Below are 23,937 nucleotides of genomic sequence, written 5' to 3' on the forward strand. Positions count from 1 at the left end.
CGGTGGGGAGGCCTATTCTACGACGCCTCCTAAATGGGGCTCTTCCACAAGGGGCTCCCAATGCTTGTTGAAGATCCAGGTCCCAATGTTGGAGATTTTTTTTTTTTTTTTGAGATGGAGTCTCACACTGTTGCCCAGGCTGGAGTGCAATGGCTCAGTCTTGGCTCACTACAACCTCCGCCTCCCAGGTTTAAGCAATTCTCCTGCCTCAGCCTCCTGAATATCTGGGATTACAGACACGTGGCACCACACCTGGCTAATTTTTGTATTTTCAGTAGAGACGGGGTTTTACTATGTTGGCCCGGCTGGTCTTGAACTCCTGACCTCATGATCCGCCCGCCTCAGCCTCCCAAAGTGCTGGGATTGCAGGCATGAGCCACCGCGCCCGGCTTTGTTGGAGATTCTCTGGCCTGTTGTAACCTGAATCCGCCCACTCCTTACCTCCACCGCCCCTGCCTGGTGCAAGCCAGCAGCACCTCTCCTAGGCTTCTGCAGGGGCATCCTGCTCTCCCCACTTCCTCCTGCCTTCCTGAAGTCTGTTCTCCGGACAGCAAGCAGCCAGAACCATGCTTTCCTCATTTGTAACCCTGTTGCTCAAAACTCTTTAATGGCTTGTGACGAAATGCAAAGCCCTTAGCATGGCGCCACCATCCCTCCGACATCCTCTCTACTGCCCCCTCCATCCCACTTCCTCCCTCCACGCCAGCCTCAGGAGACTCTAGCTGCTGCTCCTAGACCCCCAGGCACCCTCCTGCCTCAGAATCTCTTCCCCTGAACTCCTTCCTTCTGGAACATTCCTACTCCATCTAGTCATATGACTCTCTCCCTCACGAGTTTTGGGTTTCTCTACCTGAACCTCACCTTTTCAGAGGCCTCCCCTGGCCACCTGATTGAAACCAGTGCCTCCTCACTCTTTACTCCGCTTAGAGTGTCCTAGTTCTTATCACCTCCCCCCCGACATGTGAGCAGGGCCTGAAACGGTAGGTGCTCAATAAATTGTCGTCAGATAAATAACTGAATGAACACATGGCTGAGCAGACTCAAAAGAGAAGGTGCTTGTTTAAGGTTAAGACACAGACCCAGGTCTGCTGACTCAGCCCCTGCAATGCTGAGCCCGCATGGATGCATGGCTTCTGAGTTCCGTCTTCATGCTCATTGGAGACCCATGGGTATTTGTGTCTCTGGTGGGAAGGAAGTATGCTGCTCACCACTCCGTCCCCTGCTCCCAGGGAATCCTCAAGCACTCCAGGATACTGATCCTGGGCCAAGAGGGCCCAAGGAAACTGATTTTCGGAACCCACTTGCCAGCTCATACCTGGCTCCAGTCACACCAAAAGCCAGCTGGAGAGGGCCTGTGTGAATATTCCAGTGAACAGACAGGATATTTCCCTGGCTTTGGCTACACAGAGCAGCAGCCTCTGCTTTTGAGTTGCTTGTCTTGACCCAGACCATCAGCAGGTAACAAAGTAGGTTCGGAAAGACTGATGTCTTCTCACCCACCCTAGGCAAGCAGAGACAATCCTGTGGGCTCTCAGAGCCAAGCAGCTTAGGCACGGCCATCGCCAGCACCCCACAAATATTCCCTAAGGGCTCACGTGTAAGCTGGACTAGTGGCTAGCAGGAAGCAAGGAGTTTTAGAAAAATGTCATTGCTTACAGTGGAACCATGTCAGACCCTGTCATTTAATTATGCAAAAAGCAATGACAGAATGAAATAAATGCCAGGCTCTTTAAATCTCTCATCCTGAACACCGTGCGTCTCATATCCTCTGAGTATTGCTGATAATGACAGTTTGTTACTTACATATGATTTGGTTGTTTGCAGTGGTCTAATTTGCCATAACACAAAAAGATAGGAGAGGATGTTGTAATGATTCTGAACTTCAGATGAGAAAACCAAGGTAGGGCGTACAATTTGAGATCGCCTGGCTCACGGGCTAGACCTGTGCTGTTCAATGCAGCAGCCACTAGCCACAGGTTGCTACTGAGGGCTTGAAATACGGTTAGTTGAAAATTGAGATGTGCTCTAAATATAAACTGCGTACTAGATTTAGAAGACTTACTATGGAAAAAGTGTAAAGTATCCCATTGATTATTGATTATGCTGAAATGATCATCTTTTGGCTATATTGAGTTAACATCTTAATATACTTTAATATATTATTAAAATTCATTTCATCGTTTTGTTTTCTTTTAAAAATCTGGCTACTAATAAATTTAAAATTATGTAGCTCGGCCGGGCGTGGTGGCTCATACCTGTAATCCCAGCACTTTGGAAGGCCGAGGCGGGAGGATCACCTGAGGTCGGGAGTTCAAGACCAGCCCGGCCAACATGGTGAAACCCTGTCTCTACCAAAAATACAAAATTAGCTAGGCACGCCTGCAATCCCAGCTACTCGGGAGGCTGAGGCAGGAGAATTGCTTGAACCCAGGAGACGGAGGTTGTAGTGAGCCGAGATTGTGCCACTGGACTCCAGCCTGGGCAACAAGAGCGAAACACCATCTCATATTAAAAAAAAAAAAAGTATGTATCTCGCGCATGTGGTTCCCATTCTACTTCTATTGGACAGTGCTGGGCCACAGTGTTCTGGACTGTTCTGTGATTCACAGCGCATTTTTTTCTGTGTTCCTTGACAGCATGGGCTTCTGAGTTACATCTTCATGCTCACCGGAGACCCACTGGCATTTGTGTCTCTGGCGGGAAGGAGGTGTGCAGTGCGCCTGAAGCTACCATGCCCACTTGCTTTTCACCCCAATAACAAACCCTCTGGCCCGGGGCAAAGAGTCAAGTGCAGAGACTGAGGTCTGAGGATCTCAGAGGCAGGTGGCTTTCCCGTGTTGAGGGAGTTTTGTGCCTCTTTCTTCATATCTTCCTGTTGTGGTTGACTCTGTTAGGCTGGGCTGCCTTGAAACAGTATGGCCCATAGGTTCTTTTTCACATGTAGACTTCAGCAACTTGATCCAAGCTGTGGTCTGCAAATAACTCTCAGCTGCATCCTGTCTCAACCACAGGGATTGGGGAAAACATCCCGTGAAGAAAAGAATATCAGTTTATAGAGGGAAATGCAAGACTTGCCTTGTGAGCCTGGTGTTCAGGACCAGAGTTCAGCGCTCACCTGCCTTGACACTCCCTGACCTGGCCCCCAGGGTCTGGATGCCCTGGACACCTAGAGACTCACATTCCACACAGAGAAGCATCAGCTCCTGTTCCATGGAACTTGTGCCTCTCTGGCTGTGAGGCCCCTTTCTAAACTCCAGTGCTCTGAACTTTGCAGTATGAGACATGTCACACGTAACCTGGGTGGGGAGGCATACACAGGATCCTGGAAAAGTTAGCAGCATCTACTGTGTATGGAGATGAAAACAGCTAGTAGATTAGGGCGATGGCTTTATCATGGGTGATGCTTTTTCTTTTCTTGGAATTTGCTTTTAAGTTATTGCATCTCCTTTTCAAAAACAAAAGAGTCACATGTACGTCTTGCAGATATCCTAAAGGCAATACAGATTGTTTAATTTTTGCGCAGGGTGCATACTACGCAGGAATCACATGCCACGGGTCCTAATGCAACCATGTGACTTAGGTAGCCCTCGAGGCCTCACTTTGGCCGTGTGAACATCAGGTGTCCTTTGACAGTGAGCCTGGGCTCAGATTTGCGGGTCTGACGATATGCCCAAGTTCAGTTGCTCTGAGTAGACTAGGAAGGTAGAGAAGATCTTTTGATAGTCTAAAGAGGTAATCTTCGGGAGAAGTCTTTGAAATCTCCCTTCATCCAAACACCCAAGATTTCACACCTTGTTTTAAATTGTCTAACAGATTGCAAAGGTTTTTTGGAAACCAGTAGCAATGTTCACAGAACACACACACACAGAACTCGAAGAGTAAAGAGCTATGACCAGCAGTGGAAATGAAGGACAAGGGCTACCCTGCCCTCGGCAGCTTTGCTGTGGCCTCTGTTGCCCTGAGATGGAGGAGATGTGCTTCGTTATTACACCCTTGGGGCCACCGCCACCTCCCTGATCTATTGTGGCAGCCCCAGGCTCTCTTGTCACCTGTCCCAGTGCTATCAGCTGCCAGTGGGCCCCAGCCCCATGCTAGCTGTAAGTGCAGGTCTTAATACAAATTAGCAGCAGTGCAGGCAGGCTGAATGGCAAAACCTCGTCCCGCGCTCCCCCTCCCGCTTGTTTTCATCAAGCCCTCTTCACAGGCACCAGCTGCCTCATTAAAGAGCAGCCTTTTATGCTGGGCTTCACCTGTACCCACCCTGAGTGGCAGCCGTGGAGCCCCATGGCCGCACGCAGGGCTTGCGCTGGCTGGAGGAGGCACGGTGCTTGGGAGCTGCAAGAATGGAGGGAGGTCTGGCAGGCGAGCGGGCGAGGTATGGCTTTCCTTCTTTCTCTCCCTGAGCAGTGGGAGGAGGGCCAGCTGGGCAAGTGTGGGGAACCAGGATGGTGCCAGCCCTTCTCCCTAAGGACACCGGCCTACGGGTCCTAGTGCAGAAGCCTGGCACCGAGGACAGGGCCTTTTTCCAGAGGAGAAACACCCTAGCAGGCGAGGGGCCAAAGCGATCACCTGTCCAGCTGGGGAGCAGGTGTGTGCACAGGGCCGGGGGCAGGGAGAGAGGAGGAGGGAAGCGGAACTGGGAGAACTTCTATGGCTCAGTGAATGAGGAGGTTCTGCTCAGGGAATGAGTGGCCACGGCCACCCCAGCAAGAGAGCCCCCTCCTCCTCTGAGTCCACTTTCCCTTCGTCCAGGTGTCTGTGGCTCCTCTCCTTACAAGGTCATGTGTTAGGCAGGTTTGGGGAAACATTTCTTTCAGCTTTTCACATTTATTTTCCTCCATCCCTGGCACCTGGGACCAGCCCTGCCACCTGTGCCTACTGTACATGGCCATAACCCTAAAGGCTCACTCCATTTCAGTGAGTCCTGAGGTGCTGACTTCTCTGCACAGCAAGAGGTCAGTTTTTAACTCAGAAATCCCCAGGGGCCCGGCTGATGTGGAAAAGAATTTTTCCAAAAATCGTCTCTCCACCGTCCACACAGGGGAGGAGCCCATGGAGTGTGCCCTCCTGTCCCACCATCCCCTGCCCCCTGCTGTCGTTCTCCTTTCCGAGAGACCCCTGCCCAGGCCCTCTGCCCTCTTGCTCTGGGCATCCTGCAAGGGAAGAGCATGCAGTGTGGAGCCCGCCTCTCCCACAGAGGCCGCCCGCCAGTGAAAACCTTGCTCACTTGGTTGCAGGCCAACTGAATCCTTCAAACTTCGGCAGCACTTGGACTGTTTCACAGCCGATAAGGATGCAGGGAAAGGCTGCCAGGCCGTGTGTGTGAGTGTGTGTGTATGTGTGTGTCATGTGTATGCGTGTGTGTGCAATAGCTATGCGTGTGTGTGCGGATGAAGTGTACGTGTGTGTGTGCACGTTCTCTGTGTTCAAATGTGTGCTTCCATGTGGGTGAAGTATGTGTGTTCCGTGTTGGAATGTGTACAGTGCATATCTGTGCATGTGTGTTGACGTGTGTGCATGCATGGAGGCATGCATCTGTGTGCACATGTGTTCTCTGTTGACGTGTGTGCATGCATGTGGGTGGAGTTTTGTGCACACATGTTCTGTGTTGGAGTGTGTGTGCACATGGGCATGCATGTGTGCGAGTGTGTGCCTGCAGTTAGCCCCAGGGCGGGTGAGGGGACCCAGTGCACTCCAGCCGGAGCTCGGTTCAGATGCAGGCAGCAGGGTCTGACCGGGACTGCTTCATCTCCGGCCAGGTCCTTCCGCAGCCGAAGCCAAAGGGCCAAATGCTGGTGAAAAGCCCTGATGTGCTACTGCCTCCCCTCCACTGCCATGGGGATGTTAAACCTTCAGCAATCTGCGACTCTGACGGCTGGTTCTTGGTTCTCTGCCTGGAAAAACAGTAGGCGAATAGTAAAACCTTAAATTCTAACATGTGTGAGTTATACATCTTATTTTCATTTTCAGCCCATGTTCCCCTCTGTAAGACATCAGGAAAAAATTACCATCTGACTTCTAATATCTCAGTGGAGCATTTATCTCCCAGCTATGATAAGTGATCTTCACTATTTTTTTCCTTTCAGATTAAGAAACAAATTCATTTAATTTTCTTTATTGAATGTGCTCAGGCCTCCCCGCCCTGCCTGGGTCTCAGGAAGCCCTGGGCTGATCTCCCTTCTTCTGGGTTAGTGACTGCCGTCCCTGCTTGTGGGATGGGTGGGTCCCTATCTGGTATGGCCCTGCTCCTCAAGGCCTCGCTGTGGTCCGTTCCTGCCCCTGGCAGGGGATGGAGAACAGTGGCCAGGCCTTTGGAACGTCCGGAGAGGTTATGTGGCCTAGAGTTGGAAGGCTGTAATCTGAACCTTATCTGAACTCCTTGGTCTGAAGGCCTGGTTTGGAGCTTTTGAGAGAACTGGCTGTCTCCCAGGCTGCCAGAACCGATGCTTCCCGCTCAGTATAACGGCAGTTACAGCTTCTGCTTGGCCTTCCCATCATCTCCGTTGGTCCTGCTGCTGCTGGAGTGGCTGAGCAGCAGGCACTGGGTGTGACAGGGTGGCACCTCCCCCAAGTATGCTGGAGGTGTGTGATGCTGGGCTGGGGGGGCATGCAGAGTGTGTTTGCCAGCCTGCTTTAGGGCACCAGGTGGCCATGGGTGGGACGTCACCCCTCCAGACAGCTGCCCAATCACCAGTGCTGCAAAATACCAGGTGCTGATCAAGTTCTGTAGCTCTAGGCTAAGTTGGATGATCTGCTTTCTCCCTTGTGAATGTCCATACTGCTCCACGGTGAGCTTGGGGTCAGGGCTGCAAAATGCCACAGGGCCACCACCTCTCCATCAGGGGGAAGTTCCTGGATTCCATTCCTTCTCCAAGTAGCAACCAGCTCTTTTGCATGTGTGCTTGATAGTGAAGCTTAACACAGAACACCCGAGTCCTGTTTCCACCTTGACTAGCTGTGTGACTCTGAGCCAGAAAGCCCTGTCTGGATTTCATTAACCATGAAAAGGAGATAGTAACCCTTGCTGTGCCTATCTTGGGGGTTTATTGGAAAATTCGAATATAACAGTGTATGAGAAATGCATTAAACTTCTCTAGGTACAACAGAAATCACTCACTGAGAAAGCATTTGCTGCTCACCTCCTATGTAAGAATATTAGGGTTAAACAAAGAGTGATGACCATCCTCTCAAGAACTCAGCAGTCAGGAGGCACAGGCCAAGCTAAGAATCAGGCAGTGTGACAAGTCCTTATAACCAAGGCGGGCACCAAGTGCTGGGGGACTGTGGGGAAGGCGTGTCTGGGAGCATGGACTAGGTTGCCTGGCAGTGAGGCTAAAAATGTAAGCTGCAGTCAGACAGGGAGGGTTGCGATGCCACACAAAGAAGCTCAGACCTTGGTCTGAGGGCACTAAGGCGCTGCCAGAAGGTTTTACGTACTGTAATTATAGGGCTGGGCTGGGATTTGAAGGAAACTCTGGTGGCAGCATGGAGGATAGAAAGAGGGCATCATCATCGTCATGGCACCAAGCGCGGCTGGGCAATGGCTCCATGGTCGTCATCGGAGCCCTGGAGCTCATGATTCGGAGGCTGGGGCGAGCTGCCCTGTCAGTGCTGACCGCCTCTGGGCTTTGTCTCTTCTCACTGTAGGGAGTCTCCGGTGGACTGCAGCGTGAGCAAATGCAGCAAGCTGGTGGGTGGAGGCGAGTCCAACCCCATGAACTACAACAGCTATATGGACGAGAAGAATGGCCCCCCTCCTCCCAACATGACCACCAATGAGAGGAGAGTCATCGTCCCTGCAGGTAACTCAGGAAGCAGGCTGCCTGGGCGCCATTCACTTCCCCGCTCTCTTAGGGGCAGGGAGCATCTAAACCTTTATCTGATACTCTATTCCCTGTGGAACTGCAAAATGGAGAAAGCTGCACACGGGCCGGGAGTGGTGGCTCACGCCTCTAATCCCAGCACTTTGAGAGGCTGAGACGGGTGAATCACTTGTCAGGAGTTCTAGCCAACATGGTGAAACCTCATCTCTACTAAAAAAAAAAATACAAAAATTAGCCAGGCATGGTAGTGGACGCCTGTAATCCCAGCTACTCAGGAGGCTGACGCAGGAGACTAGCTTTAACCAGGAAGGTGGCGGTTGCAGGAAGCCAAGATCGCACCACTGCACTCCAGCCTGGGTAATGGAGTGAGACTCTGTCTCAAAAAAAAAAAAAAAAAAAAAAAAAGGCCACACATTTTACCTTACTTCCTAGCTGCCCCCTAAGACAGTATCCCAGATGTCACCTGATGTGTGGATGCTAGAAGCCCCACCCTTAAGCAGACCACATCACAAATTCTACATCAACGGCCTGGTCCTCAAGGATGGGCTGCTCAGAAAGCAGAGGCAAAGCCGCCTCCACCCAAAAGGACTCCCGTGAGCTCTGGATGTGGGCATCCCTGCCTGTGAGGAGGGCAGCTGCAGAGGCCTGTCCTTCCCTCCAGGCTTGTACTTCCCGGCATCTGCCGGGTTCCACCTTTCCAAAATTACAGCCAGTTCTTTCAGTTTTAAAATAGAAAGAACTATATTTAACTAATGGAGCGCCTTAACATGTGTGCCACAAGTTATATCATTAGGTAAAAATAGCTTCTTTTTCCCTAGGTATTGGTGCTGTTGGTCCCAGAAAATAAAATCATTGTTCAGTCCTTCAGTCCACTGGCTGGACACTCCACCCCAGCTAGCACCAGCACGCTCAGCCGCCTGCACAAAAAGGGTGTTTAAAAACTGCCACGTGTAGAACTGGTGCCAGGTAGAAGGAGCAAGGACGTCCAAATCTTAAGCAAAGTGGATTACAGGGCAGAGACTAAACCTGATCTTACCAAAATAACTTTACCAGAGAGGCAAAACTCCTGCCATGTGGAAAAGTGTAAATGTAGTTGCATCTGAAGTCAAAAGGTTAGACATGTCTTTGAGGTAGCCCGAAGGCATCTGCCTGTAGGTCTAAAGGCAGAAATTTTAAGGGGCGCCTCCTGCCTTGGCCCATGGTGTTTGTTTTTCCTGAGAAGTTGCATCTCACCATATCCCTGGATTACAGCTGCCTCCCTGTGCTCTGGGCCACATTCAAGAAGGTGTGAGCAGGAGGGAGGCAGGAGAGGGGTGGGGCCTACAGGAATTTCTCCGTATCCTTTAGGACTTAGAAACGACTCCTAAAGCAATTCTAAGTTTGCTCTTTCACAAGCATCTGACCTAACAAAGGAAGAGGAAGAATCACTTCTATTTATTGAGTGCTTTCTAGGTGCCAGGCACCGTGTAAATTGCTTTATCTCCATGGCATTACTTAAGCCACCTGTCACAGGAGACCAGCTAGTGACGTTTAGCCCAGGTGTGTCGTCTCCCTCCTCACCGAAAGCAGACAAGGAAACCGTTCCACAACTGACAGGTGGGAATCTCTTTGTACACCCCAAAGCAAAGCTGAGCCTCACGGGGTCTTCACTCAAACGGTTTCAAACTCCCCTGCTTCAGCCAAACAGCTCCCAGCCCGGGAGGGAAGGCTTGTGGGACTGAAGGGTGTGGGGATCTGAGATTGTCTTTGAACCAACCTCTGGCACCATCTCATTTTGGGGGTCATTTTTGGGAAGGAATCTGGAAAATGGGCAGAAGTGGCTGGACTGCTACGTCAACCCTCCAAACCTCCAGTCAGTGTTGAAATGCTTTCGAAAGGAATAGCAAAACCTCAGGCTTCAGTGAGCCAAGTTACCTATAGCAGTGATGGTGAAAATAGCACAAATTCATGTCAAATGATTTTCAAAGCACGTCATGTAATGAATTCTCAGGCTATGGACTTACTTCATTATTTTAGCTCCAGCTAGATCTTTCAGATCGTCACACATTTTGGCTTCCTCCAGGCCAGGCTGTGGACATGAGGGGAAGTCTCATTTGGGCAAGTCCACAAATCAAGGCAATAAAATATTAGTGGAATAACTGATTGAATTTATGATGGGATTTAAAGACAAGTATAAATGTGGGCCCTAGTTAATCACTAGCTCCATGTTCAGATGGGAAGAAACTAGGACTAAATCATCCAGGAAATAACATTTGGAAGAGTTTAGCATGATCCAGAGTTGAAGATTTATAATTCATTGTGCTGTAGAGGGAGAGAAATAATATTGTTGCAGAGCCCAAAGCAAGGGAGGAAATAATAAAATAAATAAAATATATGGTGTAAAATTGAACTTGAGGCCTTGGATACTAAAAGTGAGGAACCGGGAGAAGCGAAGAATGAAATAATATGCTACATAATCCAGCTCCCCCTACGATATATTTCTCTAGAATTCTGAAAAGGTGCAAAATTATTTCCATTTGCCAATGATCCGTGCCTAATTGCTTCTGGAGAGCAAAAGAGCAAGAAATGTATCTGAGAGAGAGGAATACATACTTGCATAATGACGCTTTAGAGGAGCTCTGCTTTTTGGCATCAGAGCAGTGTAACTCACAGGTGAGGTAAAGCAGGATGGTGAGAAGAGGAAAGGGGCTTTGGGGGGGACCCACCTCTTCAACTTAGTGAAGTCCTGTGATGGTTTCTTTTGGAACCCCGGCCCAGATACTTACCAGCAATGGGGCTTTGGGCAAATGACTTAACCTTTTAAGACTCCACAATGCATCTGTAAAATGGGGATATTAAAAGATTTCCTTGGTAAGTACAAACAGGGCTCACGGAGCTGGTGGCACATAGCACCCACCATCTGAACCGTCACTGCTCATGGGGCATTAGGTTGTTGGAATGGCATTCAGCAGCAGGCTGTGACCTGTGAACCCAAACTCTCCTAACTCTTCCCCTTTGCCAGCTCCTCCACCTCCAGCACAATACAGCCACAACTCTCATGCACGGGCAGGGCCTAGGCATTTTGCAAAGCAGACTCGGGCCCTTCCACCCAGATTCTCACCCATAAAGCCAAGGTGGGATGGAGAGCCCAAGGGCAGCTGACACATGCTTGTGTAAAAGTGCTGGGAAACCTGCCTCTGGCTTCCCAGCTGTGAAGTGTGAGCCTTGCTTCTTTCCCCGCGTCCACTCCTAGTCATTCAATCCTGGTTCCCAGCTTTGCCACGAGCCTTCACAGACACTGTAGAATGAGAGGGTGAGTTGGTTGAGGGGTAGCACAGATATTCCTGCCTAATAAATATGTTAAACAGGCTCATTAGAAGCCGGAGGCTGATGGCTGACTCACAATAAAATGCCGAGTCTCTCCTCCTCCAGGAAGTCTTCCATGACTCTCCAAATGTTCACGATTCCCTTCCGCTTATGAGTCCTCAAACCACCGCCACACAATCCATTGCTTAGTAGTGGTGTGCCTGCCTACCTGTTTCATGGGAATGAGTATTTCTTGAAGGCAAGCGTCATGTAGTTTTATTCTATGATGAGGATATTTAAGGTGTTTATTGGACCTACTAACAATTGGTTGCCAAGTGAAGAGATGGGTTTCAGACTGTGATAAGTGATAAAAGAGTTCTGCCTACTGTGAACCTGCTGGAACTCATCACTTGTGCTGAAAGTGCAACATCCCCAACACACACACACACACACACACACACACACACACACACATTGAGAAGGCGAAGGAGGTATGAGTGTCCTACCACAGAGATGGCCTCAGTGGTTACCTTACCTGTGTTCACTCAAGAGCTGAAAGGTTCTCCCCGATACCATCTCTCATCTTTGGGTATTTAAATATCTAAAAACTGTTTTGGGGATGTCCTGGTAGAAATTTCAACACAGCTGTGCTCGAAAGGGAAAATCTAGATTGGGTTTCTGTTCAGGACTAACACCACTGGGTTTTCAACTGCACAGATGGAATTGCAGTAAAAGCCTCTCTCTCTGTTTCTTTTCTGTAGCCATCTGAGGGATCCGTGTTCTTTCATGAAATCATTAATATTCTTGAAATACAGATGGTTCCCCTTTCCAGAGACATTGGTCCCGGGATCTGTGAAATTGTGTTTATTTTCATTTTGATGCCACCATTTCTCAGGCAAAGGTTTCAACTGCTCTCCAGAACTTTAAAGAGTGCTGTGTCAGGCTACGTAGCGGGGCAGCTAAGCACCTCCCTGGAGTGCTAAGTGGTTCAGGCAGCGCCAGATGCCATGGAGCCAGATGGCTGTTCCAGGGGGACCATCTGGAAGGGAGCTTTCCCAGAGAGAGAGAAGGGAGAGAAAGAGGGACAAGGGGTGAGGGAGGCTTCCTAAGCTCTCAGGGAGCCTCTACCTACCTGCAGCCCTTGCTAACAACATCTTCTCCTCTGCAGACCCTACACTGTGGACACAGGAGCATGTGAGGCAGTGGCTGGAATGGGCCATAAAGGAGTACGGCTTGATGGAGATCGACACATCCTTTTTCCAGAACATGGATGGCAAGGAACTGTGTAAAATGAACAAGGAGGACTTCCTCCGCGCCACCACCCTCTACAACACGGAAGTGCTGTTGTCACACCTCAGTTACCTCAGGGAAAGTAAGTGCCACGCAAGCGCCCAGGGCTGGGAGGAAGCTGCAAGGCCTGCTCGTTTCCCATGGGGCCAACCCAGGGAGAGGAAGTCAGTGCTGCCCGTTCAGGTTGGGCAGATGCTGCGGGAGCAGCACTGTGGGGCCTGTAGCGTTGCCAAGGTCACGTGGGCTCCTACAGACCCTGCGAGGGGCAGACCCAATCCTGAAGTGTCAAAGGAAGTAAAACGAGGAATGGAGAAAAATAGAGAGCTGTGACCTGGAGGGGGTCTGCCAGAGGCTGGTTACACTCTTCCCATGAGACTGCCTTTCCAGAAACTATCCCAATTTGAAAATAGATAGAGATGGGTTGTGCCCTGGCTGGTGTTTTCCTAAGTGATTATTTAAAATTCCTCCAGGAAACTCTACATTCAAGGCTTTTGGATTTAAGGTTTTGAAAACAATTTACATATTAGCTTCCTCTTAATCTTGGGATACTCTGGCACCCCCTAACCCCATTTGACAGGGCTGGTATCTGCACACTTCCTTGATAAGGAAGAGCAGTCACAGCTGCAGGTGTGTTAGGATCTGGAGACTTTCTTCTGGTACAGCTAAGAGAAGGAAAAGAGCTTTGGAAAGGGTGAGCTTAAGAAAGCAAGTGGGCAGTTGTCCAAGAGATTTATCTAATAAGAGGCACTCTAGCACCAAGTGCCCATCAGTCTGATATGAATTTCATTTGATATGAAATATACACAGAGCAGAAGAATGGAATTATTTTAGTTCCACTGGTAACCTCAGCCTGAACACTTTGCTGGAAATCCAGGCCAGGTGGTGTACCAGTGCTACCCCTAAGTATGGAAGGATTGTCCTGGGGCCTGAAAAGATGGTGCTAGGATCACAGGAACACAGGTATGGGCTCGCACTATGTAAGAGCATTCTAACAGCCCTGTGCAAAGACAGACAGGGCAGCCTTGAGATGCTATTTGTTGTGAATGGCCAAGGTAGCTGGGAGTCTTGCAGGAGGTTAGCTTTGGGCAGGTGATTGATGATTTTAAGCCCCCTTCACAAGTTGAGATCCTTAGACAGCACCTCTGGGACCTGCTTTTCCTGGACTGGCTGGCTCTGGGTTGGTGAGCTCTGTTTGCTCTCCATCATTCGGTGGACCTTTAACTCCCCGTCTTTGGAATCCACTGTCCCCTTCAGCCGCAGTGTTCCTCATGGGGCAGGGGCAACACGTGCTGGCTGGAGAAATGAAAAATCAAAAAAATGCCTTTGGAAGTTTCCACTGGTGCCTCTGTGCTCTCTGGTCACCTTTCCGAAGCGTCTGGTAACCAGTGCGAGAAAGTAGATGATGCAGTGTATGTTAGCCCCGGAGCAATTACCTCATGTCTGAGTCTTGCTGTAACATGAGGTCAGCCCAAGAAACAATTTCAAACACAGGGACAATTTTCCACCCAGTTTTTCAGAGCTTTGGATAATTAGCATTTTCTAATTCATATTTTCAGCTTTTAACTGTTTGTGGAATTTTTAAAAATAAGGATCTTTGAACAGAGTCCCGCAGTGATCTAGGCAGGCCAGGGTGGGTGCATGGAGGTTAGCAAGAGAAGGAGAGACCAGCAAAGCAACCTGATTCCTGCAGGAGTTTGCAGGAACCCTGAGCCCTTTCTTTCATTTGCAGGAGTAGAGAGGACAACAGTAGCATAGATGGCATGCTCTGAACTGTTAGTTAAATGGTCTAGTGCTTTGAGACTCCTTGGCAGATGCCCTTGTTGGTAGAATGTTCAAGGCATTCTCTCCATGTGGAGAAAGCCCATTCATGCCATATGACCCCCGGGCCCTAACCAGTCCATAAACAGCCCAAATCCCCCTAGTACTTCCTGCCACCAAACCATGGAAGCACAGATGCTGGAGTGAGACAAATGCCCGAGAAGGTGGTCCCTGGTAGAGAGACCTTCTATTGGAGAAGAGCAGATAACAAGGTTGAAGTGGAGGTGCAGAGGATGGCATTTTGGGGGGTATAGCATGGCAAGAAAAAGTGAATCGCTTCTTTCTTTTTAAGAATATTTATAGACAGAAAATGCCCCCCAATCAATAAAAATGTTAGGTTTCCCAAAAGGGACTTATTAGTGGAGCATATTTCCAGAGCGGAGACGAGGTGGAATCCAGCTTGTGTACTGAAGACATTTGAACATGCAGGGCGGATATCCAGAGTTGAAGATGGTGGCTAACAGTAGCACATCCACAAGGTGGGAAGTAGTTATTCTGCCATTAAAATGATTATCGGGAAACACCATGAGAAGTGCTTAGGATATGATGTTGGGTGGAAAAGCTCATTATAAAGTGGTCTGTGCACTGATAGAAAAGCCATGTCTGCCTACGAAAGCAAAAAATTAAAATAGTTGTGTTAAATTAAAAAAAAAAAAAAAAAAAAAAAAAAAACTTGCCCCAACATAGTATTGAAATATCCTTTTGAGGAACCTAGACTTAAAATGATCCACTGTCAGGGAAAAGGCTTTTAGATTCATGCTGCTTTTTAATTGGTGTCTACCTTGGGGTTCCAGCCTTGGGGACCCTCTAGTGTGAGGTGGTGGCTGGCTGCTAAGCGCCTGCAGGAGGCCATGTGCTGGCGATCGCGTCTGCTCTGTCTCTGCTCTGGATTGCTGGGAACTCCCCAGTGACAACCAGCACTTTAAACCCTTTTAAAGCCTTCAAACACTTTATTGTTTTTCCAGACTGACTTCCAGTGGATGTTTTGTGCTCAGGAGGAAGGCCAGTGCTTGTGGACAGTTTGAGGCCATGAGTCAAGGCAAGGGGAGAGGGTGCTGATTCTTTGTGCTTTATCATCTTGTCCTTTTGTTGGAGAGGAAGGTGGGGCTCAGATATTTCCACCTTAGCAAGAGATGGAAGGAAAATAGCTGAGATCCTTCACTCCGGTGGAGGAAGTGCTGCCGGGTGAAGGAAAGTTGATAGAGCAGAACTGGGGACCTGAGCCTGTGGCTGGTTGGAAGTCAGGAGACTCCAAGTTGGTGGCACTTCTCTGATCTAATCTTTCTGGGGCTTAGTAGAAAGTCTAGAAAAAGGAAAACTTCATAGGATAAGAAGCTTTGGCATCAAATTTACATTTTGGTGAAAATGTAAATTTCACTTGACTGTTTATTCTGGTGGTCTGGGAGGGGAGCTAGACTTTTACATTTTAAATGCAAATATATTTTCCAGGGTGGAGAAGAAAGAGCAGTTTCCTAAGCCCCTACAGACCCTGTCTGATGGCCAGGCGTGCTAGGGAGGTGTTTGTTCTTCATACCTGGGTGTGTCAGCTGTGCCAGAGGAGCTGTGTCACACGCTGCCCACCCTCCACCCCCCCACCCCCGGCCACAGGAAATGCAAGGAGGACTGTGATGACGGGGTGGCCACGGTCCTTGTGGTCATTCCCATGGGTCCTGGGAAACTCCAGGGTTTACACCTGTCAACCCCAGCACTTTGGGAGGCTGAGACGGGTGGATCACCTGAGGCCAGGAGTTTGAGACCAGCCTGGCCAACGTGGTGAAACCCTGTCTCTACTAAACATACAAAAATGAGCCAGGCGTGGTGGTGGGCTCCTGTAATCCCAGCTACTCCGGAAGCTAAGGCAGGAGAATCGCTTGTATCTGGGAGGGGGAGGCTGCAGTGAGCTGAGATGGCACCACTGCATTCTGGCCTGGGCGACACAGGGAGGCTCCGTCTTCAAAGAAACAAAGGTTGCCCCCTTGTGGACGACTACCTACAATACCCATTTTAAAGCTGAAACCACTGAGGCCCAGACAGCTTCAGAAGTTGGTTCAAAGGCGTCCAGCCAGTTGAGAGCACCTGGTGTCTAACACTCAGGCGTCTGGAGTCCCAGTCCCTGGCCTTGCGCTGCCGACGTCCCCCCGGCCCTGGAGACAGCAAGCCAGCCTGCGCCACACAGGCAAGGCAGCCTCACTCCCGCCCGGCCTTCCACGTGGACAGCCCGGCCACTTCCCCCACGGCATTTTCTGTTGTCATTTGTACCAAGAGATAAATGCTTTCCAAAAACTTTCCTGTGGCCTCCTGGAAGAAGGCCGATTAAGCCAAACCTATCGCCACGCTAACTTTGTCCTTCTCTTGGCCTGACTGTCGGCCCCACCAGTATCTCTCCCAGACACACCCCCTGTGGCAGAGGAGCCTTCGCAGCAGCAGCTGCGGGAACGAGATTTGTCCCTTCTCAGGCCAAGGCGGGGATGGACCTCGAAGAAACGGAGGGCGCAGGGCGGGCAGTTCAGGCGCAGGGCCGCTGGGGGGAGTTTGCGCATGTCTGGGAGCCCCAGGCTCCTGGGGAGGAGGGGAGGCAGGAGGAAAAAGAGCCTTTTTAAAATTTTACAAACAAGTTGGTTTTGTATGTCTATCTGGGTCTGACCTGGAAAAAGTACTAAGAAACTGCGTCTTCAAACAGTGGCTGCTCAAAAGAATGAAATATACCGCGCGACGGGGAGACCACAGAAAAGGTGCCTATCTTGATTCCCATTTTTAATTTAAACTTTAATGGAAAACACATTTTGCGTTTTGTGGTCTACCTGCAGCCTCAGATGGTCGGGCAGAGGTTTTGAGTCTGGGCAATTAAGCTGGTGCAATCTTATCACTTCCAGGCCAGGGTTTGACCAGTGAGGGAGAACAGAATTCCAGCTGAACAAAAGGTCGGGTTTCCCTGGACTCAGTAGTCAGCCAGGATTGTTGTTAAAAGATCCCAGAGCCTTTCACCCTCCCGCTCCCGCACCCTCAGCCAGAGCTATGGATATAGCAGTGCAGCCCAGAGAAAAGGGAGACCTGGATTCAATAGGCTGGCTGTGAGGGGGCACTGGTGAATTCTATGGTCACAGCGAGGCAGGAGACAAAGGCTTTAGCACTGGGACTCTTGTGTCCCCTGGCCCAGGTGTCCCCGATGAAAAGCAGGTTAGGTTGGGGGAATGTGAAGCAGCAGAAACCATGATTGTTGGGGTTCTACCCCACACCTGCAAAGCCTCACACTGCTCACTCTCCTCTCCTTTCAGATCCAGGTACTGTCTCTAGCAGCAGATGGATTCAAACATAGAATGGAAAACGATCTTTTCCGCATGCTTGCAGTTTGGGAAGGCCATTCTGTTCTCAGCAGGAACTACTTTATGCTTTTTAGAGCAAAAATGCCCCAATAAATAGATATACGTATATGCATACACACCCATATGCAAATATATACATACAAACACACATACAGAAACTTACAAATAACCAAGTAGGCAAATCTTGTACTTCAGTTTGAACTGAACTATAACACAGAAGTGCAGAAATCATTAAGTGTGCTACTTGAGGCGTTATCATGAAGTGAATCCACTCACTCGCATAAGCACCTCCCAGGTCAAGGAGTAGAATTTCAGCCCCCTTCACCCTCTCTCCACCCCACGACCACTTCCTCCCCAAAACTAACCACCACCCTGCCTCCCAAGCCCATAGGTGAGTTTTGCCTGTTTCTACGATTTAGTCTGGAGGCGGTGGGGTCTGTCGGACTGAGGATAGGTTTTGTGGACAGACCAGGATGGGGGTCCTGCCTCCTGCAGTCTCTGACTGTGTGATCCTCGGAAAATGATATGACTTCGCTGACTGTTGCTCTTCTCATCTGTAAAAAGGAATAAGGGAATGCTGGTCTGCGTGGCTTATGCAAGGATTAAGTAAGAGAATAGATGGCAAGCGTCTGGCACACTGTGCATGTTCCGGGAGCGTTGCATCCCCCACTTCACCGTGGCTTGTTTACCCTGAGGTGCTGGTATCAGGAAGGATGGGGAGCTCAGCAGCACAGGCCTGTGGCGGTGTCAGGCCAGAAAGAGCCTCAAGGGCAGGAGAAAGCAGTCCAAAGCCACAGAGAGGGAGGCTGGGCTCCAGGAGGACCTGCCTGCGTCGGACCAAGTTCCTTAAGAAAACAGAGCCTGGGGAACTGATGAAGTAGAAATTGGAGAAGAGGAGGGAATCTGGGTCCCTTGGGTGAGAGGCCAGATGCCCCCAACCAGCCCCTGCTTGGGGAAGGCAGCCTCTCCTTCTAGGAGTGAAACTTGAACCGAGAACAGTCTTTAGGGCAAAATCCTCTTCCTAGGTTGCCATGAAATATGTATTTCATGCAAGCTTTGGAGAGGTCAAATGACCCTTTCTCTTGGCTTTCTGGGAGTTTCCTGTGGAATTCATGTGTGCCCAAAGAAGAACTTTCACCAAGGGGGAAATGTAATAAATGTGGTTTATCTAAGGTTCGTGCTTTCGGCTACATCTGCACTAATGACTCAGGCAGTTTGCTCCTCAGAGACCATCATTTTTCTTTATTTGCTCCAGCAGTGAGGTTTCAGCCTGAGGGAGAGAATATCAGGGACAGAGAGGCAAGCATTCTTGGTCCTGCTTCTGGGATTTTTTTGTATTCCCTCGGAACGTTTGGTTCCATTTCTTCACTTCCTTCCAGTCGTGCCGGATTATTTCTTATTGCAGCAGAACCCATTCATAACTTTAATCGGAGGACAAGACTAATGCTCAGTAAATGCATGTATAAAGAGAACTATTGTATGTAATTGTGACATCTGTGGGAGAAAGGATGTAAAAATAGTAATGATCATAGCTAGCATTTATGGAACACTTATGAGCCAAGGTCCATTCTGAGCACATTACATGCATTATTTGATTTAATCTTCACAATGCCACTAAGTGGTATTCACCCATTTTGCAGATGAGAAACTGGTGGCTCAGAGAGATGAGAGAAATCAATGGAGAGCACAAAGCTAGTCAGTGATAAGACGCAGGTCTAATTTTAAACTCTCATTTGCTTAATAAACATGCAGTCATGCTTTGCTTCATGATGGGGATAGCTCATCTTCATGTGAATACCACAAAATGTACTGACACAAACCCACATGGCATAGCCTACTACACACTAAGGCTGTATGCTACAGCCTGTGGCTCCTAGCTTACTAACCTGTATAGCATGTTATTGTACTGAATATGGTAGGCAATTGTAGCACAATGGCAAGTATTTGTATATCTAAACATTTAAAAGATACAGTAAAAATACACTATTACTGCTGTCAAATATGTGGTCCATCTTTGCCCAAAACATCATTTTTTGCTGTGTGACTATTAACAGGAACTTGTCCCGGCCTTACTTTGTCATTGATATTCTTGAAAATGGAATAACCAAATGTAGCTGGCTCTTGAATGTTACATTCATGTGACTGTCTCATTTCTAACATGGCATCCACATAGCCACACTTTGGCATACAGAGGGCTCAATACACCCCCATCATCCCCCTTCTTGTTTCCGTCTAGAGCTGCTGCAGAGCTAGAACTAACAGTCATGTTCTAGGCAGTTGGACAATTCTTATAAAATTCTCTTCCTTGGCCAGACGCGGTGGCTCACACCTGTAATCCCAGCACTTTGGGAGGCCAAGGCAGGCAGATCACCTGAGGTCAGGATTTCAAGACCAGCCTGACCAACATGGAGAAACCCCATCTCTACTAAAAATACAAAATTAGCCGAGCGTGGTGGCACATGCCTGTAATCCCAGCTACTGGGGAAGCTGAGGCAGGAGAATGAGTAGGCGGAGGTTGCAGTGAGCTGAGATCGTGCCATTGCACTCTAGCCTGGGCAACAAGAGCGAAACTCCATTTCAAAAATAAATAAATAAATTCTCTTCTTCATCGCCTGGCTTGGGTAGTGCACACATTTTCTCTGAGGCACACAACCAAACGCCCACAGCTGGGTGAGGTGGCAGCTCCATTTCTGCATCCCTTCCATGACTGGAGACTAAAAATAGGAGTGTCTGACAGCCCATTCCCACCCCTGGCACCCAAGCCAGTCCACTCGGCCACAGGGAGCAGGGAAAAGCGTTGTTTAGAAGAATTTTCTTAGCCTCGAACACATGTGTTGAACTTACGGTATGTTTTGTAAAAGCAGATCCCAGCCCTAGTTTCGAGAGCTCTTTAAGATTTCCCTAGGAGAGTCTCAAAGAGAATGGCACAAATGCCTATATTTCACAAATTACAACCTTGAATTCACTTTAAACAGAGGAACAAATCTAGTTTTAGGAAAGAAGGGAGAATATGTTTTCCATGCAACAACAGCAAATTATTCTTTCAAAGTTCTGGGTATAGAAGAGGTATGCATTGAAGTTGAATTTTTAAAGATTGGATATCAGCATTCTGAGATTACAGAAAATTCAACGCATGACTCTTCAGGTTCAGTGCGTGCTCTTAGACATAGGTGAAGGGAAGCAAAAGTTCCTATTGGAATACTACCACTCATCTCCTTCCCAACTCCCAGCGCCCCTCCACCAGCAACAGATACCCGTGCACCTTACCCTCACCTGGGAAAGGACCCATGTGTATGTAAACCCAAAGGATACCACAGCAAGAAGGAGCGATACTAGCTTCTCCGCCAGGCCATGGCAAACTATAAGCTGCAGGCCAAATCTGGCCCATGGGCAAAACAACAAAAACTAAGAAGACTGTGCAACAGAGACTGTAGTTAGCCTATAAAGCCAAAATATTTACTCTCTCCTTTTGATAGAAGAAGTTTGCCAACCTCTGCTCTAGTTCAAGAAAAAAAATCAAAATCTAGACATGTCAAGTCACTCACCAACTGTCACATGGTGAATTAATAACAACTGGAACAGACCTGGGTTTACTGATTCTCAGTGCTGTGTTCCTATCATGAGATGGCACAGACCAGAACGTTTCAGAATGATGAATATGGCAGCTCAGGGGTCATGCTGTCTGTTTCCCCAGAGAGCATTTCATTCCAATGTATTCTGTCTCTTTACTCCGTAAAGTTATTACAGGCCTGTATGATTGTCTCCAAGCAAACGGATTCCATTCGCTTTTCCTTTCTTTCTAGGAGTCCTCTGTCCCTCTTCCCCTCTCCCCATCTCTTTCCCTTTCCTCTCCCTCCTCATGTCATCTCCTACTCTTGATCTCAGAAGAACATTTTGGTGATAACCTGTTTATGTTTTGCCTCTCAGGTTCACTGCTGGCCTATAATACAACCTCCCACACAGACCAATCCTCACGACTGAGCGTCAAAGAAGGTAAGTTTGTTCTTTTGTGCACTTAAAATTTTCTTCTGAACCAGACATGACACAGTCCCATGTAGTTAAGGTTGACGCAAAAAACAAGCTTGTTCCACTCAACTTTTCCTAGCATACAAAGACGAGAAGCCAAAGACTTTTGCCACTTGTGCTACCAGTTGCAAAAATACAGTAAAGAAGGTCTTACAGTATCTTGTAATAATATCACAAAGATACAACTTGAAGTTGTCATTCCATGCAGGAAAACATGTTACATTTAGGAAAAAATGAATGCTGCTTACTTTCAAAGTTGAAAGTTGGGAGTTTTCTCTGATGAAAATAATGAAATGAGGATTTCAAGGATTCCAGCATGTCTACCCTTAAAGGTTTTTTTCCGAAGAAATTTTAGCAGCCGGTCATAGTGGCTCACACCTGTAATCCCTGCACTTTGGGAGGCTGAAGTGGGCGGATCACTTGGGGTCAGGAGTTCGAAGACCAGCCTGGCCAACATGGCAAAACCCCCATCTCAGCTAAAAATACAAAAATTAGCCAGGCATGGTGGCAGGTACCTGTAATCCCAGCTACTTGGTAGGCTGAGACATGAGAATCGCTTGAACTCAGGAGGCAGAGGCTGCAATGAGCCGAGATCACGCCACTGCATTCCAGCCTGGGCGATAGAGTGAGACTCTGTCTCAAAAAAAATTTTAGCAATGTCAATACATTTTTTAAATGGTGGCTTAAGGGTTTGGTCTGGTTTGGTTTGGTTTTGTTGAGAAAGAAAACTGCCTCAGCAAATGCTCTTTGCCAACGAAGATTTTAGTAAATGTCACAATAGCATTGCTCAGTGTCTTTATGAAACGTCATGAGGAGTGGTTCCGATACTGTGTTAGATTTCAGGCATAATTCATGGTACCTGGTTTAAAGGAGAAAAAATGTGAATGCATAATTATTAGGAACCAGAGAGAGACTGGAAACAATACTTGCATGGCATGGCAAAAATTCCACAGAGGAGGGGACTTTTGAATAGGAGCTTGAAGAATAAATAATAAGAGTGTGGCAGGCACTCTGTCCTCCTTGGCTCGCTCTCTGTCCCCAGTTTTTCTCTAACTCACCTTCCCCATAATATAGAAGAAAGGCACAAGCTCTCAGGATGAGTTACGTATAGCGCAGCATAGCATAACCTTTCAGAGAAACAAAGGCTCTTCTAAGGAAAGACCATTTGGCTCAACATCCGCATGGGGTGGGAAGCAGAGACCCAAAGACACTCGCTGGGTGTCTTGCCCAAGGTTACAACTTGATCACATAGAAATTTGTGTTTCCTGTTAACAATTTATAATTGAATAATGACCAGAAGGTTTAGTGGAAGAGTTATACCACAGAATGAATCCACTTTTAAATATTTATGTTTTTTCATTTGCTTCCTTCTCTCCTATCCCACCCTGAGCCAGTCCTGTTTCTGCCACTGTTTTTCCTTTCCAAATCAGATTTCTTGAGTTTTGTCATGAAAACTGAATTTCTATGGATTCATTCTGCATTGTGAGTCAGATTCCACTGGATGACCTATTTTAATATGCTGTTGCAAATGTCTGTAAGACAGAAAATATATTTTAGTGGCAAACGCATTAGATTGAAGGTCAGGGCACCTTTGGCTTCCCGTGAGAAAATCACTTCAGACCCTGAACCTCAGTTTCCTGTCAAATGAAGGGAGGAACTTGGTCAGCAAGAGGCCAGCCCTGACTCTGGAGCTTCTAAGGAGATGACAGGAGCCACATTGCGAGGGCTCAAGAGCCACTGTCCTTTGATTTCTTTCACATATTGAGTTGTATTTCATTTGTGGATAGGGATCCACAAATGGAAGGGAGGAAAAAAGAAGGGGAAAATGACTGCGGGGAGAGAAAGAGAGAAGGAAGGGAAGGGAAGGAAGATAGGGAGGGAGGGAAGCAAGGCTATAAGGAAGGAAGGAAGGAAGGGAAGGAGGGAGGGAGGGTTGGGAGGAGCCCTAACCTCTGAACTGCTGAATTCGAATTTTTGTAAGTTTCTCCAACACTTCAGGCTACAACCTGCTACCAACATCAGAATTAGCCAGTGAGGCTCTGAAGCAGAGCTAATGAAAGCTTTTCTGATACTGGGCTTCAGATATAGGGTTTAGTTTAGAAACTGGTTTATCCAAATTGAAATGTGTTGCTAACCACCTCCTTCCTCCTCCTCCTCCTCCTCCGCAGGTCTTATTGTTCAGCCCTGTCCTCTACCTGCCATACGCATTTCCTTCCCTTGGCCCTTTTGTGTTTAGGGAGTACATTTGTAACACTGCTGGCTCATTCAGGCTTATTGTGGGAGCAGCTCCCTCTTGCTGGGTAGCAACCCCTCTTCTGAAATGAATTAACTGTAGTATCCAGGCAAACGCACACTGCCAGGACCTTATTCAG

General features: G+C 48.3%; 1 protein-coding gene across 10 annotated transcripts in view; it reads left to right on the forward strand.

Moving 5' to 3' along the window:
• The window catches only part of FLI1 (Fli-1 proto-oncogene, ETS transcription factor), a 127,246-nt gene that overhangs the window by 75,884 nt on the left and 27,425 nt on the right, over nt 1-23,937 (forward strand). For all 10 annotated transcript variants that reach the window (XM_045370768.2, XM_045370769.2, XM_074015627.1 and 7 more), the window contains 3 exons: nt 7,648-7,802; nt 12,277-12,480; nt 21,467-21,532. In XM_045370768.2, the coding sequence (XP_045226703.2) occupies nt 7,648-7,802; nt 12,277-12,480; nt 21,467-21,532 (425 nt within the window). The remainder of the gene's footprint in view (nt 1-7,647; nt 7,803-12,276; nt 12,481-21,466; nt 21,533-23,937) is intronic.

Source organism: Macaca fascicularis, chromosome 14, assembly GCF_037993035.2.
Source record: "Macaca fascicularis isolate 582-1 chromosome 14, T2T-MFA8v1.1".
Lineage (NCBI taxonomy): Eukaryota > Metazoa > Chordata > Mammalia > Primates > Cercopithecidae > Macaca > Macaca fascicularis.